This window comes from Juglans microcarpa x Juglans regia, chromosome 3D, assembly GCF_004785595.1.
Source record: "Juglans microcarpa x Juglans regia isolate MS1-56 chromosome 3D, Jm3101_v1.0, whole genome shotgun sequence".
Lineage (NCBI taxonomy): Eukaryota > Viridiplantae > Streptophyta > Magnoliopsida > Fagales > Juglandaceae > Juglans > Juglans microcarpa x Juglans regia.
Window position 1 is genome coordinate 20090205 of NC_054598.1, and position 16997 is coordinate 20107201.

The 16997-nt window shown below is 38.5% G+C and overlaps 1 protein-coding gene across 1 annotated transcript in view; it reads left to right on the forward strand.

The window, feature by feature from the left end:
* LOC121254882 (tricalbin-3) overlaps positions 1–16707 on the forward strand; it is a 30302-nt gene extending 13595 nt beyond the window's left edge. The window contains exons 2-9 of the mRNA XM_041155077.1: positions 2425–2666; positions 3017–3035; positions 4022–4227; positions 4508–4617; positions 4819–4917; positions 5685–6141; positions 6247–6378; positions 16262–16707. Coding sequence (XP_041011011.1) covers positions 2425–2666; positions 3017–3035; positions 4022–4227; positions 4508–4617; positions 4819–4917; positions 5685–6141; positions 6247–6335 — 1222 coding nt within the window. The 3' untranslated portion in view covers positions 6336–6378; positions 16262–16707. The remainder of the gene's footprint in view (positions 1–2424; positions 2667–3016; positions 3036–4021; positions 4228–4507; positions 4618–4818; positions 4918–5684; positions 6142–6246; positions 6379–16261) is intronic.
* Positions 16708–16997: the final 290 nt, after the last annotated feature.

A 16997-nucleotide genomic window follows, 5' to 3' on the forward strand; every position in this document is an offset into this window, starting at 1 on the left:
TTCTATCTTTGGGCTAACAAATCAGACATTAACTAATTGAATTGGTGTTATTAGATATGAAAATAAGTATGTCTAATTGGCATGTCTAATTTACATTGTGAGGTGGCAAACTCTGTGTTATGAGGTTATTGGTTGGACAGGTTTATTTTGGGTGATGCCTAAGGAAGTTGTGGAGCTTCTTGCATGTTGGCGTGGTTGTGAGGTGAGGTGGGAACGATGTTGCTGCCAGGTGGAGAATCATTCCTTTGTGTTTAATGTGGTGTCTATGGCTGGAAAGAAATGGGAGATGTTTTGAAGACAAGGAGCGCTCTTTTGAAGATCTTCAAAACTTTTTCTTTTCTACTTTGAGTTTGTGGGCTAAGATCTTTGTAAGGAATGATGAGAATGTACCGAATCTGTTTCTGTTTTAGTTTTCCTGTTTTCTAGAGTGTAGTAGGTATTTCCTTTGTATACTTCTTGTGTACTTGGGCTATGCCTATTCGTGATAATAAAATTCTTATTAATTATCAAAAAAGAAAAAAAGTTACGTTCCTTATCTTCAAGAGCTCAATCAACTTCACTTAACCTAATAGGGTTTGGATCAAGACCCTAGGAAAAACACCAAGAGTGGTTGGCTATTTAGTTCTTGAAATAATAGATCTTGCTCTAATTTTCAGGAAAAAAACTATTCTAGAAAGATGTAGAAATCATTTAGAAGATTATTAGATGTCTAAACTTGAACCTTGATGAAAAGAATTGGGAAAGCTTGAAGAAAACTTTTCCAAATGACCAAAGGGATTTCTGTTAGGAGAGGAGAAGGGCTGCAATTTTAAGTGACTTTTAGTTTTGGGGCTGAAAAGGGGCAACAGTAGGGGAATTGCGGCTGGCGTGAAATAAGAGTAATGCTACTCATCATCCCAACTTCCATCATCCTTTAATCATCCTATGATGTGGCATTAGGTGATTGGAAATTATTTATTACATTTCACTTGTAAACCTATCATTTAATGCCACATCATTGGATGATGAGAGTTGGGATGATGAATAGATTTTTTCGTGAAATAATAGTGTTCAGGATCCTTTTATCAGAAAATGTTAATGTTTTGTTGGGCTACATCAAAGCTGACGAAAATAATATTTTTAACTTCTTAATAGAAAATTTTCTTAGAAAAATATTTTGGATAAATTCCTAGAATTTGGAAGCTAGTTTTAAAAGAAAAAGGAGTCCTAAAATCTAGGATTTATCCCTAAAAAATAGGGCTGGCAGCAAAATGTGCATTCCTGCTCCTAGTTGGAATTGGTTTTCCCTATAATAACTTTTAACTCTTCTAGGAAAACGCTTGCAGCCTAATTTTAGGAAAATAATCCCTAAATTTAGGCTATTTCCCTAAACTTTGGGGTTGGTTGGTCAAGAGTAATCAGTAAACAACTAGGATTCCTAGTTTTTATTGGATTCTATTGGCTATTTCTATTAGGACATGGATTGGGGCCTTGTTACACCTTACTTCTAGGCACTAAACTACTTTTCTATTACTTTTTTGAAGCTCATAAAATAGACCTACGAAATTAATACCAATAATAATGGTAACGAATATATTACAAAGTTCCCATTTTTACCCCTTTAATGAAGTTTGGGGTGTGACTTGCAAGAATAGGGAAGATGGTTCCAACATGTTTATGGTGGTGTATTTAGAGGGAGAAGAATGAAAGAAGTTTTGAAGATCGAGTGGTCAATGGATGAGCTTAGACCAATACTAATGGTAACAAACACTATTACAAAGTTCCCATTTTTACCCCTTTAATGAAGTTTGGGGTGTGACTTGCAAGAATAGGGAAGATGGTTCCAACATGTTTATGGTGGTGTATTTAGAGGGAGAAGAATGAAAGAAGTTTTGAAGATCGAGTGGTCAATGGATGAGCTTAGACCAATACTAATGGTAACAAACACTATTACAAAGTTCCCATTTTTACCCCTTTAATGAAGTTTGGGATGTGACTTGCAAGAATTTGGAAAATGGTCCCAACATGTTTATGGTGTATTTGGAGGGAGAGGAATTAAAGAAGTTTTGAAGATCAAGAGCGGTCAATGCATGAGCTTATAAGTTTCTTTTTCAATACTTTACTCTATTGGTATTTGTCGATTCTAATTGATTTTCATGGCATGGCTTTACATGAATTCCTTGTATCATTCATCTAGCACGCTTAGGCATTGCTCTTGTAGATGTCCCGTATACTTGGGCTCTTGCCTATTCCTATGATCAATAAAATTTTGTTTACTGATAAAAAAAAACTAAGTTTGGGGTGTGACATGTCTAGGGTTTGCTGGCATGACATATGGTATTGTTAAAAGATATATAGCATGTGATTTGCTACATAATCCCAAACTTGAATGTCTTTGTGTACCAAATCAATATTGCATTTGACTGATCTTTTGATGTCATCTAGGTACCAAATAGGCCTTCGATATACTGGTGGCGCTCGTATGCTGTTAATGCTCTCACTAAAATTTGGTATTATCCCCATTGCTGTGCCAGTTGGTGTTCGAGATTTTGACATTGATGGGGAGCTTTGGGTCAAGTTACGATTGATACCTACAGAGCCTTGGGTGGGAGCTGTTTCATGGGCTTTTGTTTCACTTCCAAAGATCAAATTTGAATTGTCTCCATTCCGCTTATTCAATTTAATGGGTATGTCTGCTTGTTCAATTTTATGGGTGTGCCATAATTTCATGGCCTCCGTGGGTTTTTAGATGTATTTGTATCCAGCTAAAGTAGTATGTGTATAAAGTTTGTCTTGGTACATGTTCAAACTTTAGCATCTACCCAAATAAAAGTTAGTATAAAACCTGGTAAAGTTACAGTGTATCTATTGTTCCAAAATATGTCCTATCAGTAGAGTTTTCCAAGTTCTCTTCACCGTGGAGACAGCCCGCTTGAGATTTTCTATGAATGATTAAAATTGTCCTGATATCAAAGATACTGACGCATGTTTACTTCTTTTTCTTTTCTTCTTTTGCTCGTGCAATGGACAAATTCAGCAATTCCTGTTCTCTCAATGTAAGTGGACTTTGTCTCTCTTAGTCATGATAACTGTTGCATATGCTACTTGTAAAGGCAATTATATTATCTTTTTATTTCTTTATAACTTATTTCTATTTTTTGAACAAGCTAAATATGCTATCCATACTGATTTGATTGGTCTACGAGTGAGAGTAATTTTGAGAGCTCTGCTTGTGTCTGGTTTCAGATATAATTCTGATACGTTTTAGATTTTATTATGGAAATTTCTTTCAAAAACTAAATGGGAATAATCTTGATGATACTTGAAGCTGGCGTGAGGACATAAGCTTATTTCTACAATTCTTCGTCAACTATTATCATGTTTTATTATTTCTTTCTTTTTCATTACTGGATGTTTTATTTAAAGATTTGGCTTCTAAATCTTAAATTTTCCTTTTGTTCATCAATTGGAAATCTCCTCTGGAGGAGTGGCCGCATAAGCAGTGGGGGATATATGTTTGTGTATGATATGAAATTGGTAGAATCCACCCGGTAAATTGTACATATAAAAAAGTAGTCTGTAGAAACTACCGAATGTCAACTGCAAAACTATGTCAAGTTACCAATAGATTTCCAATGGCTGTGTTTCATATTTTTTTTTTCTCCACATGGATCTTTATCTCATTAGAAGATTGAAGTCGCATTTAAATCCACTGTTTTCTTACTAGTTTCTAGGCAACTGATCATGTTTGTCAACTTGGCTAAATCATATACTTGAAATATATCACTGAATCAAATAATCTCTCTCTCTCTCTCAATAATATTATTATTTTGGATACCAATAAAGAATAGTATTATTCTTTCGAATATATATGACAAGATTTTCCCAAGGAAATTTCATGGCATAATCTCTTCCCTAATGTACCAATGTTCTGATATATTCATACATCATCTAAGGTGCATCACCCATAACTTTTGTGTTTGAATGCCTGTTATTTGTGTTGTCCACTCTTTGACTTAAATTTTTGACTGAATTATTCTAGGTTTTTGACAAAACTTCTCACCGAGGATTTGCCTCGACTATTTGTCCGCCCAAAGAAGATTGTTTTAGATTTTCAAAAAGGAAAAGCAGTTGGTCCTGTTGCTAATGTCTTTAAGTCTGGAGAAATGCAAGAAGGAAACAAGGATTTTACTGGAGAACTATCGGTGACTCTTGTAGATGCTCGGAATCTTTCTTACGTTTTTTACGGTAAAGATTATCTCCTTGTATACATCTTTGCAAAGAGGATTCTGGTTGGCTCATAAATTGGTGACATTTAATTTGCTTAACTATCAACTATTTTAAGTGCACATCCTGTGAGTTTGTCTTTTTGCTCAGTGGTCATATCAGAATTGATTTTAAGCTGCCAGTTTCAGTTTTCCTTTAAGAAAACAGTCAATATGATATTGCCCGTGAATGTGATACTTTGATCCATATATGTGTCCTTGGACCTCTTAATATGCCCTATCATCTCTGTTTTTTTTGTCAGGCAAAACAGATCCATATGTTATTCTAAGCTTGGGAGATCAAATTATACGCAGTAAAAAGAATAGTCAAACCACAGTCATTGGCCCACCTGGTGAGCCAATATGGAATCAGGTGATGCTTCTTAGCCATTTGATACTTATCCCCAAAAAAATATCTTTGTAATTTTGCTTCATCTGTTGTGTTTCATGTTCTTGCAAGAAAGGGCTCACTACATCAGTGAATATATTTTTTTTTTTGATAGGTAAACTACATCAGTGAATATTAATCGGAAGTTGTAGAACCACAAGTAATCATGTCTGTGATATTTGGCAGGATTTTCATATGCTCGTTGTGAACCCTAGGAAACAAAAATTGTGCATCCAAGTAAAGGATTCTCTAGGATTCAAGGATTTGACTATTGGAGCAGGGGAGGTAAATTATTTTGTTTCTCTTACAAGTATTCGTATGGTTTCCTAACTTAATTAATTGACAGAAAATGCTTAGATTATTACATTCGCTACTACATGGGCCTACAAACTGACATGACACTTCCATGTGGTAGTGGCATTTCAATCAATTTTGAAAAGAAAATTTGAGAGCTGTGTATTTATTGAGGTGGCACTGACGTGTCAGGACTACATCAGCATGTATCCCTTTGTAGTATCGAATATAGTAGATGTTGCATAACTCATTAACTGACATTTTTGGTAATTATGAGTTTTTTTTTTTTTTTTTTTTCCCATAAGATTGAAGTTTTGCCGACAACATAGGTCCACTACAAGAAAAAATGTCAGTTGGCTATACTTTTGCATAACATATGCCATGTGCTTGTGTGCGTGCTTGGGTCTTATGATTGTTGGTATTATTGACATATATGATGACAGCACATGTAGTCTAAAATTGACATATATGATAACAGCACGTAGTCTAAAATATACTAACATATAAACAGTACGCTATAAATTGCTTTTTGAGCAACCTAGTCATTCCATGAAAATTGAGTGGTTCTATTGGAATTGACATTGCATTGAAAGGTTTGAATGTATTTAATAGCTATAGACCAGTAATGAGTTTATACACAATTGACTGGATTCACCGGGAAGTTAATATAGGACAGACTTTTCTAATCAGGAAGTATTATCTTGTCAGTTCTTTAACTTTCCTATTTGCGTAGCTTATCAATAGTGTATAATTTCCAGGTTGATCTGGGTTCTCTTCAAGATACTGTACCAACAGACAGGATTGTTGTCTTGCAAGGAGGTTGGGGACTATTTAGAAAGAGGTCTTCTGGGGAGATACTACTTCGACTGACGTATAAGGCTTATGTAGAGGATGAAGAAGATGACAAGACTGAGGCAGATTCCGTTGATGTGGATGCATCAGATGATGAATTGTCAGATTCTGATCAGTCAAATGTTACTTACGAGAAGGGTGAAAGAGGTTCTTCAAATGAAACGGATAAAGAATCATTTATGGATGTTCTAGCCGCATTGATTGTGAGTGAAGAATTTCAAGGAATAGTGGCATCTGAAACAGGAAATACCAAACTTTTAGATGATGTCTCAACAATAGGGTCAACAATACCACGACCACGTGGTCTAAAAGCTGAATCCATCCCCTCGAATTCCACTGGTGACTCTGAAGGTTCTAGAGGAGGTGTGTTAATACAAACTATCCTGGGCAGTTAATATTTACAGTTCACGGTTTCTGATTGGTTTTTATGGTGTGCCCTGATGATTGTCAAAAAATTGTGCATTGCAGGATCTGCCTTATTTTGGCTTGCAGTGATCACATGTATATCGGTGTTAATTGCTATCAATATTGGTGGTTCAAGTTTTTTCAATCCTTGATATGCAACAGAGCTAGCAAAGAAGCAGGTTTAAGTACTTTATAGTAAGTAATTCTAGAGATCTCTCCATATCTTTGTGATTTTGCCTTGGATTGTCTTTGTGGTTGCATGTGGTACCGTTTTCCCTTTCAAGTAATTGTTTTCCCAATCATATTGTGTGTATCTATGCTGTATAAAATTCACGTGATTTCACTTCTGTTGCACTTTGTTAAATGGAACTTTGAGTATTGAAGTTTCTCCAAAATGAGTTGTGATTTGTTGAACCGTATCTTTTTTGTCAATTGTTGTCATTAGGGATGGCAATTACGTCTGTCTGACTGGGGAGTTGTTGGGTGGGTCGGCTTTTCCATCCCGTGAAGGAATGCGGTTTTGTATTGAAACCCAAGATGGGTTTGTGGTGGGGACTGATTTTGTTTGCCCCACTTTGCTTCGCCTTGGTTATATTTAAAATTTCATAAATTTATGATAGATCGTATGCTATAAAGAGATCCCAAGTCCACACTGCCCTTTGTCTTTATTGTCTCTTCTCTCTGGAAAATCACCATGTTGCAGTGTTGGTGATGGCGAAAGGGATGGGTTAGAATCTGATGGCGGGAGGGTTTTCAAGGAGAGGAGTGTACCTGAGCACCCCTCTCTATCATCAAGAGTGAACTTGACCCTCCTCATTGCTACTCTACTCCATCACCCATCTTCTTGTTCAGCTCAAGAAGCTAGACACATACAAAAGGGACACAATATCTATGTGGTTCGGCCCCAAGATATATGAAACTTAACGTTTCACGTGAAACTGGTATTAAAGCAAGGTGTTGCTTGTGATGGGAGGGATGCTTTCAATATTTACGTCTGAAGATACATGCTTTACTTTCACAACAGGATTAAAGCTTTGGAGGGTAAGGCAATGTTGCCTGCAACAAGGTTGGAAGAAGATATGGAGGTTCATTGATTAAGGCACACAGTACCGTTCTACTGTGTATTGATGTAGTCTTGCTTGAAGTCCATGAAGAGAATTCTGTGCAAGTACTATTGGAGAAACTCTATATGTCCATATCTCTTGCGATAAGGCTGTATTTGAAACAATATGGTTATACCATTCTTAAGAAGGAAGGCATATCCGTTCAAGATTTGGATTCAGTAAAATTATTTGTGGACATAAGTAGTGATGTTAATGTTCTTGATATAATATTGTTCTTGATAAATCCTCCTAAAAACATTTTTTCACTACATTGCTCTATGGAGGATGTCAGGTCTGCCGCCCTAAACTCTCGAGAGTTGAGAAAAAGAGTGTCTAGGATTGATACAAATGATCTGAATGATGCTCTGGCTGCTCAAGGTAGAAGAAGGAGAAAGTTTCTGTTGGCAATGGAAAATCTAGATTGAGCAATAAAATTGAATGCCATTATTCTCACAAACTTGGGCACGTCAAAAAAAGCTTGTCTTAAGTCTAAAAATAAAGAGAACAAAATAACAAATATTCTGCAATTGCCAGCGTCATATAGGAGCATCTGAGTGATGCTGGAGACATCTTGTCAATGGTCACTGAGAATCGTCAGTCTTGGAAGGATTAGGTTCTTGATTTGGAAGGTTTACATCACAGGTATTATAACAAACACTAGCTTGTCTCATACCAACTAGTGAGCAATGATCATGTATAATGGGAAGTAGCAACCTTACAACTACAGCAGTTAACATTGGTTTTGCTCGAGTCAAGATGTGCATGCTGGTACCGTTAGTGCCTTGACTGATGTTCTCTGTGTTTCATATTTGTTTGTACTCTTTTAACTTTGTGGGCTGGGTATTCTGCTGAAGGTGTCTTGAAGATTCCTATTATTGTAATGGTTGTGATGAAGGGTAAGAAGATTGGGAACCTTTGTTTGCTTCATGACAAGAAAACAACAGTTACAACAGCTGCTTTTATGTTTTCTACAGATTGCTTTGGCATATGAGTGGAAGAGGGATATACTGGAATCAAGCAAGAGGGGCCTATTATGTTGTAAACAAAATTCAGGAAGGTGAGTATTGTGTGAATGAGAACCAATGTTGACTCAAGTTCAGTGTTGCTTTCACAGGATCAAAGAGACAATGAATTACATTCATTTGGACTTATGTGGTCCTTTTCATGTGCTTCAAGTGTTGTGTCCATAATTTGTTGACCTTTGAGTATTTTTTAGGATGATTTGGATTTATTTTTTGAAGCATAAAATTATTCTTTTGACACCTTGAAGCAATGAAACTCGTTGGTTGAGAGGCAAGCTGAAAAGAAGATCTAGCACCTCGGTGTGATAATGGTCTGGAGTTTTGTGAAGTTGAATGTAGCAAGTTCTGCAAGAATGAAGGGATTGCGAGATACTGAACAAATAGAGGATGCCGCATTACATCTTTGAGTCAACTATGATTCACATGAGAAAAGAATATGATGATATGTAAGTAAATAGTAGTGGTAGCAAGAAGGTGGTGCTAGATATGGAAGCTCTTAGAAAGCTGCAAACAGCCACTGTCAAACAGCTTGTTTATGAAGATTTTTAAACGATGTAGTGGAGAAGCATAAATATAGTATTTCAAATGGAAAACAAAGGAGGCAGATTAAAACCACCACGGAGATATGGTTATGAAGATGTGATGGGTTGTGCATTAATTATGGTTGAGCAAGTTGAGATGCCATAGCTCTTTTCGTCTCAAAGTTGGGCTTGATGTGAGTTTTGTTTTGAGGAGATGCTATGAAAAGATTTTGTGTTGTCAGTCAGGCATGGTACCAAATTCCTACGATGTCAGTAGCCTCCTGTTATTAGCTTCATGGCTCACTTTTCTTCTTAGCTTATGTTTGTGAGGTCATCTGCTGTTATATGCTAAGTTTTTTTCTTTCAATATGATTTGTTCTTGCTGACTTTGGATACACAGGCAGGCACATCTATTACAATATATAAAAGCTGAAGCATCCTCTTTGTAAAATATTGCACCACCTCAGCATTTGTCTTTTAATTTTAATTTTTAATTATATTATTATTCCCTAATTATAATACGAATACATTTTCACTTCCACCTTTTACTACCCATCTATTACACTTCCCGTCAACTTCCACCATTTATTTCCACTTCATTAGCTGTATCTTGCACTTCCTGTTAGTTACAATTTTAAATTTTCTCAAGTTCAATTTTACCTTAAAACCGTTGGGTTTCAAGGTTACCAAAACTATTTGGTTTTCAGGTTATTAAAGGTTATTAAAACAATTGGATAACCTTCTCAGCATTAATTTATTTCCTTAATAGAATTAAAACTTAATAATTTGTCGCGCATCGCCTGGGTGTACGGCTAGTATGTATATTGTGGTTGGACAAGTTTATCTTGTGAGTTTTTTCCCCTCTTGGTATTTAAATGGATAAAGAGCACTCTTTTGACGGTGACCAAGCTTTTACTCCAACCATCCTCTTAATCTTGGTTACCAATGTAACAGGGTGTATTGTGTTTTAGGGTTCGAGGGTTTCTCATTTTCTTTTTATTTCACCTTGTGTTAAGTGTACTTTCTCTTGATCATTTGTGTCTGCAAGTGTAGGTCTTTGTGCAGAACATATGAATGTTGTGTCTCCCGTGTATGATTAGTTTCTTTTCTGTTTTTCCTCTCTACTTGTTTGCCAACCAAAATCTTAGATTGTAACAACATATATATCTTTGGAATTTTACGTTTTATATGTTGGGTCGGGTTTTAGTATGGATTTCTGAAGGGAATGTCTACTCATGGTTCTAATGTTCCTTTTTTTTTTTTTTAATAACTAAATAAGTAGCTTTATTGAATAGAATGAAACTAGGCAATGCCCAAGTACACAGGAAGTATACAAGGTGAGACACCTAATTACATTCTAGTGAGCTGAAAAGAAGATAGAAACTCAGACATTCCCACCCTTGAATACAATAGCAGAAAACCACTATAAAAGAGAGAATATAAAAAAATTCCAAATTTCCTCCACTGCACGCTCCTTTTTGTTAAAGCACCTATAATTCCTTTCTGACCATGGACACCACATTAAGCACAAAGGTATCATACGCCACGCTGCTGTCAATTGTGCACTGGTATGCCTCCTGTTCCAGCACTCTAGTAATTCCACCACACTCTTAGGCATTATCCAACTCAATCCTGCTCTATCAAGGATACCAGCCCATAATTCCCCCACCACGTCACAATGTAAAAGCAAATGATCTATCGATTCTCCATTCCTTTTGTACATATAGCACCACTCCATGACCACCATACATTGCTTCCTTAAATTGTCAACTGTCAAGATCTTTCCAAGGGCAGCTATCCAAATAAAAAACGCAACTTTAGACGGAGCTAGTGCCTTCCAAATACTCTTCCACGGGAAGAAAGTGGGTTGTTGCACTGTCAAAGCCTTGTAAAAGGATTTAATAGTAAACTTGTTTCACCCCGTGTGAATCCACAACATATGGTCACCCCCATTTCCTCCTACCTTTGCTGAATACAAGTAACTAAAAAAGGCTGCCACCTCATCAAGTTCCCAATCCTGAGTATTTTTAATAAAAGTGACATTTCAAGTTACCGTTCCATTGGCACAACACAACAAATCTGAAACTGCTGTATGCTGATTTCCAGCCATGTTAAAAGCGACTGGAAAGACAATGGAGAGAGGACTCTCCCCGCTCCAAGTATTGAACCAAAAGCGGAGTTTTGCTCCATCACCCACACCAAACCTAATATGTTTTTCAAAGGTGGTCCACCCCTTTCTAATAAATTTTCATAGGCTTACTCCATATGATCCCCTACCCTCCTTAGAACACCATCCCCCCACTCACTACCATACTTATGTTCAATTACCTCTCTCCACAACGAGTTCCCTTCCATTTGATAACTTCACAACCACTTGCCAAGAAGGGGCTTTGTTGAAGATGCTCAAGTTTCGCACCCCTAATCCCCCATTCGCAATCGGACAACACACCCTTTGCCAACTTATAAAGTGAAATTTGATTTTCTCCCCCATTCCGCTCCACAAGAAAGCTTTTAACAACTTTTCAATACAGTTAGCCACTCCCACGGGTAATGGAAAGAGGGAAAGATAGTAAATGGGAAGGTTGGAAAGGGTACTTTTAATGAGTGTTAACCTCCCCCCTTTTGATAGATATAACCGCTTCCACTCCGATAATCTTTTCTCAATCTTCTCTACCACTCCATCCCAAATGCTCTTTGCTTTAAATGATGCCCCCAAGGGGAGTCCAAGATATTTCATAGGAAGTGAAGCAATTTTACAACCCAACAACTCTGCTAGAGAGGCAATATTACTCACAACCCCCCACCGGTACCAATTCCGACTTCCCCAAGTTCACCTTAAGTCCCGAAACAACTTCAAAACACAACAAAACTGCCCTTAGAGCGTGAATCTGATCGCTAACAGCATCACAAAAGATAAGCGTATCATTCGCAAATAATAAGTGAGAAATGGAGCTGACACCATTACTATTGTTGCCCACCGAAAAATCAGCAATATAAATCCCCCCTTAATGGCAGCCTCCACCATGCGACTCAAGGCCTCCACGACTAAAACAAAGAGGAATGGTGATAGTGGATCCCCTTGTCGTAAACCCCTCGAAGGCTGAAAAAACCACAAGATTTGCCATTGACTAAAACCAAAAACCGAGCAGTCGAAACATAGTGTTTAATCCATTCGCACCACCTATTTCCAAAACCACATCTTCTCAACATATAGAATGGGAAATCCCAACACACATGATCATAAGTCTTTTTCATGTCTAACTTGCAAAGAACCCCCATAATGCATTCTCTTAACGGGCTGTCCAAACACTCATTCGCTATCAAAACGGAGTCCAAAATTTGCCGACCCGAACAAAAGCATTTTGAGGTTTGGAAATGAGTTTATCCATCACCAAACTCGTACGATTAATTAACACATTTGATATGATCTTGTAGATCCCACCTACCAAGCTAATAGGCCGAAAGTCTTTAAAATCATGGGCACCAACTATCTTTGGGATAAGAGCGATGAAAGTAACATTTAATGACTTTTCAAACTTAAGATTAGAATGAAAAGCATGGAAAATTTGCATCACTTCCTCCTTCACTATCTTGCAACACTCTTGAAAGAAAGCCATAGAAAAACCATCTGGGCCTGAGGCTTTATCTTTGCACATACCTCTCACCACTAGATGCACCTCCTCTTCGACAAATGGCCTCTCCAACCAACTTGCTACCTCCGAATCAAGCTGGTCAAAAATTAAACCATCAAGTTTGGGGCGCCACTCTACTTTTTCAGCTAGGAGCTCCTCATAGTATTGCACTATATGGTCTTGGATCTCTTCGGGAGACTGTAACACATTAGAGCCTGAATGAAAGACTTTAATAGCGTTATGGCGTCTATGAGAATTGGCCACCTTGTGAAAGAACTCAGTGCATTTATCTCCCTCCTTCAACCAAAGCGCCCTTGATTTTTGCCTCCAAGATATTTCCTCCATCAACAAAACTTTCTCAATTTTAGTTACCATCACATTCTTTCTTGACAAAGAGTCCTCATTCACCTCTCCTTCCTCCAAAACTTGCAACTTATCCCAAAGAATATTTTTCTGAACTTCCCGTATGTCGAAATACTTCTTCATTCCATCTCTTTAAGGAGTGGTTTGGATTTAGAGATGAGTTGAGATGGTTTGTGAATAGTAGAGTAAAAGTTGTAATGATGAGATGAGATGAGTTGAGGTGGGTTTTGAATTCAAACGAGACCTAAGTCAACCTTTAAAGTTTTAAGTTTGCCCGCCACTATGAAACTAGGTGTTCCATCAAAAGAATATGCTTCCCACCAAGCTCTTATCTTCTCCACAAATCCATCAACTTCCAACCGCATATTCTCAAATTTGAAGGGACGCCTACCCCCATGAATGTCACCACAATCAAGCAAAATTGGAAAATGACCAAAACATACCCGTGGCAACCTTTTTTGACATAGGTCCGAAAAGTACGTCTCCAACAAAGAGGATACTAGAAATTTATCCAACCTTGACCACCCTCGACTGTTGGATCAAGTGTAGCCCCCCCCCCCCCCCCCCCCCCCCCCCCCCCCAAAAAAAAAAAAAAACCAAAGGAAGATCCACGAGATTCAATTCAAAAATCAACTCTGAAAAGTTTTCCATTGCTCTTATTGACGTAGATGTCCCCACCCTCTCACTAGGAAACCGAACTATGTTGAAATCACCACAAAAAATCTAGAGCAAATCCCATAGAGAATATAGACCCGCCAATTCCTCCCACAAAAAGCTTCTATCACTATCCACATTGGGCCCATACACACCCGCAAGAGCTCACCTCCACCCACTCAGTGTTCCTAAAAGATACAACCATAGAAAAGGACCCGATGCAATCTTCTACCATCTCCACCACTCTCCTGTCCCACATCACCAACACGCCTCTCGAAGCCCCCGACGAAGCTAAATAACACCACCCCACAAATTGCGGATTATCCTTCTATCAACACCACACAATTTAGTCTCTTGTAAGCAAATAATATCAACTTTCCAATTACGGAGAAGAGATCTAATGTGAAGACGTTTATTCATGTCATTGATCTCTCTTACATTCCAAGACAGTATTTTAGACTTCATTAACAAAAGTATAGTCCCTCCCTTTTGTTCTATCTCTCCTCGAAGTTCCCTCCTTGTTATCATAATTGATAGAGCATTGCAAACATTTAAGCTCTCTCTCATTTCTAACAATTGATTTCATGGTCGTGGAGCTGCCAGCTTCGGTGGCTATTAGGAGAGCCATGAATTGTTTTTCATATCCATCACATGTCAGTCCCACCCAACCTTGAAGCTCCCCGACTTTTTTTAACACCCAATCTGATACTCTAACGTGCCATCTGAGGGGGAAGTGTCTGTAGAGGAGACAGACTACCCATCTCCTCCTCCTCACTGTCTTCAAAAGTCAAGGATTGCTTCCACAGGCTAGTCCCCTCATCCATTGACCTCATCTCGTCCACTATTTCTCCTTCCTCCATAACCGGCACATAGGACACCATCTCTAACCCTTCCAAGACTTCCTTTGAGGCTGTTGGGACATTATGTCCCTGAGGTGAAAACAGAGACTCGGAAGCCATGGCCGAAACTGCAACGCGGGACTAGCCGTATCAAGCATGGGAACAACAGCCTTGCCGCTGCTTGCAGACACCTTCTCTAACCTCGTCGCAGTTGTCTGTGCGTCGATGAGCTCCGACGATGTGGTCTGAGTAGCTATCAAGGCATCGTGAACCGGTGAGGAAGTGTTAAGCCCTCCTCTAGCCTCCGATATAACAATCTCTGGTGCTGGGACCTCCGTCGGAGCTTTTGCCACCTTTGGCGAGGTTGTTTGAAGTATCGCCGACGACGGTGGCGCGGAGCGACATGTCAATGGGCCACCAAGGTCCTGCGGCTTCTTCCTCCAGAAAGGGCCTCCCATCTTCACGTGCCTCACCTCGGGCCTAAGCCCAGTTCCAACATCTTTCTCTTTCCCTTTGCCCATACCTTTCTTAACCTCACCTAGGCCTGTTACTCCACCTAGACCCAAGCCCACCTCAGCAATCCCCTCAACACACCATATTAGACCGTAACTTTATCACTGAGCTCGCCCAACCAAGACTGCATATCATGCAGGTCCCGCATGATTCTTCCCATTTTCTGCCCAGACAACCCCTTGCCCTCTCCCCCTCGACTCTGATCAACTTCCGAAAATGGAAGACATTGCTTCTGCAATTCTGCCACGCCAGGTTGCTGCGCGGCTCGAGGTATCACCAGAGCTCCCTTGTACGATCTTGACGGCATAGCTACCACCATCGGTGAGTTTCTCCCCTACCCACCTCTGCCCATATTCTTCAGCACCGTTGCCAGCTTCCTCCACCCCATACCATCCTCAGGTATGAAGATAAAGTTACACGACCTCCCCTTCCATACTCCACCAAAGCCAAATACAAGCCACGAGGATTGAAGCATTTCTGGGCAGTGAAACCTCTATCGCCTTCCCTACGAGCAGAATAGTACCCTTTCCTCCTTGCCTTCAGGCATTCTTCTAGTGTATTTACCACCCATCGGATGGTGTCTAACCCCAGCCTCAAACAACTCTCACCTTTTCACCCTTCCTCCGTAATGCACACCATGCCCCCATCTCTTCTTACCTCAAACACCTTTGATTCAATGGCTATAGAACTAAAGGACATCCTTTCTTGACTACAGCAACAACAATCCCACTGTCAGGAGAAGGTGTTTGGCATGCAACCAAATATTTTTCTCACCTATGGAAACTCAAAAATGAACCAGGTAAGTCCCAATTCAGTCCAAAAAGAGAAAAAATAGCATCAAAAGGATGCAGCGGATTGCTTTGAAGATTTTTCCTTCTAATGTTCTTGTTTCGAGGATTTAGGATTATTGGGTTAATGCTAATGATAGTTGATTTGATTGGGATGATTTCTTGATTTTCTATATTGATTTTGTTTTGGGAGGACTTGCCGCACTTGCGTTGGCGGAGAAGTAGAACTTATTGTCAGGAAGTAGAAGATGCAGGGTTGGATGGAATATGGGTTTTTCAAAATAGAAATGGCTCTGGGATGAAAATCCTGAGGTTGGAAGGAGGTAGAATGGGTGAGAGTATTTTTCGAAGACTAGGAACAGGGAATGGGCATGGTAACCCATTGGGCTCACTAGCTATTATTGTTTTATAGACTTGGGTACTTCCAATTCACCTTTTTGAAGATGGGCGATATTATTACCATTTAAAGGTACAAATTAGTTAATAAAACAAGAAGAGAAAAATGTGTGCAGCAGATAAAATGTTGTTCCTGTTGAAAAGAGCCTTCGTGGTTTCTTATCTAAATCTATTCTTTCTTGCTTTAGTTTAGCATTGTTTTGCTAAAATAGTCGATTGCTCAACAAAATTCCTTTTATGATTGCAGGCTGTGAATAAACAAACCTTTCACACTCGCAATGGACTCTCAAGCTAATGACTCATTTTCCATTGGCTTATATGACATTGTAAATTCGTAGTTACTGGCAGAGGAATATTCTGTTGGCGGCATCAAAGTTTTTGGCCTCTTTTTCTTGACCTATAACAAGTGTACATGACCTTTGTACCTCTCTATTCATTATTCATATGAACGGTTATAACAATAGGGAATGTTACTTATTTTTAAATTTTCTTGTTCTGGAATTGGAGGGATTTTATGCTGACCCAAAAAGTGGGGGTAAAGTAGTAATTAGCACTAGCATTAGAAGGAGGGTTGTCCATATCATATGGTTTCCAGAAAAGAAATACTCTCTATTCAGGCTTGTTATCATGTATAAAACATTATTCCGGGGTCATGGTTGCTCCTATAGATAAATTGTGATTGGAATTTCTAAAGTCATATAGACGATATCTTGTATAAAAACCTTTTTAATCAGAGGATGCCGAGTTTATTTCTAATGGCATTAAATTTGGATTTTTTTTTTTAATTTTTAATTTTTATTATGGATTGAACAATACTTCTGTGATTGAAGTTCTAATGAGAAAAGGTCATGAGTTGCCCTACTTTTTTAACCCAAAGGTGGGTCTTTTTTTTTTTATTTTTTGGAGAGAACAAATCAGAAGAATGTTTTTTCATTAGAGAGAAAACAAGTTCAAACAAAAATAATTAATCATGCAATTGGCTT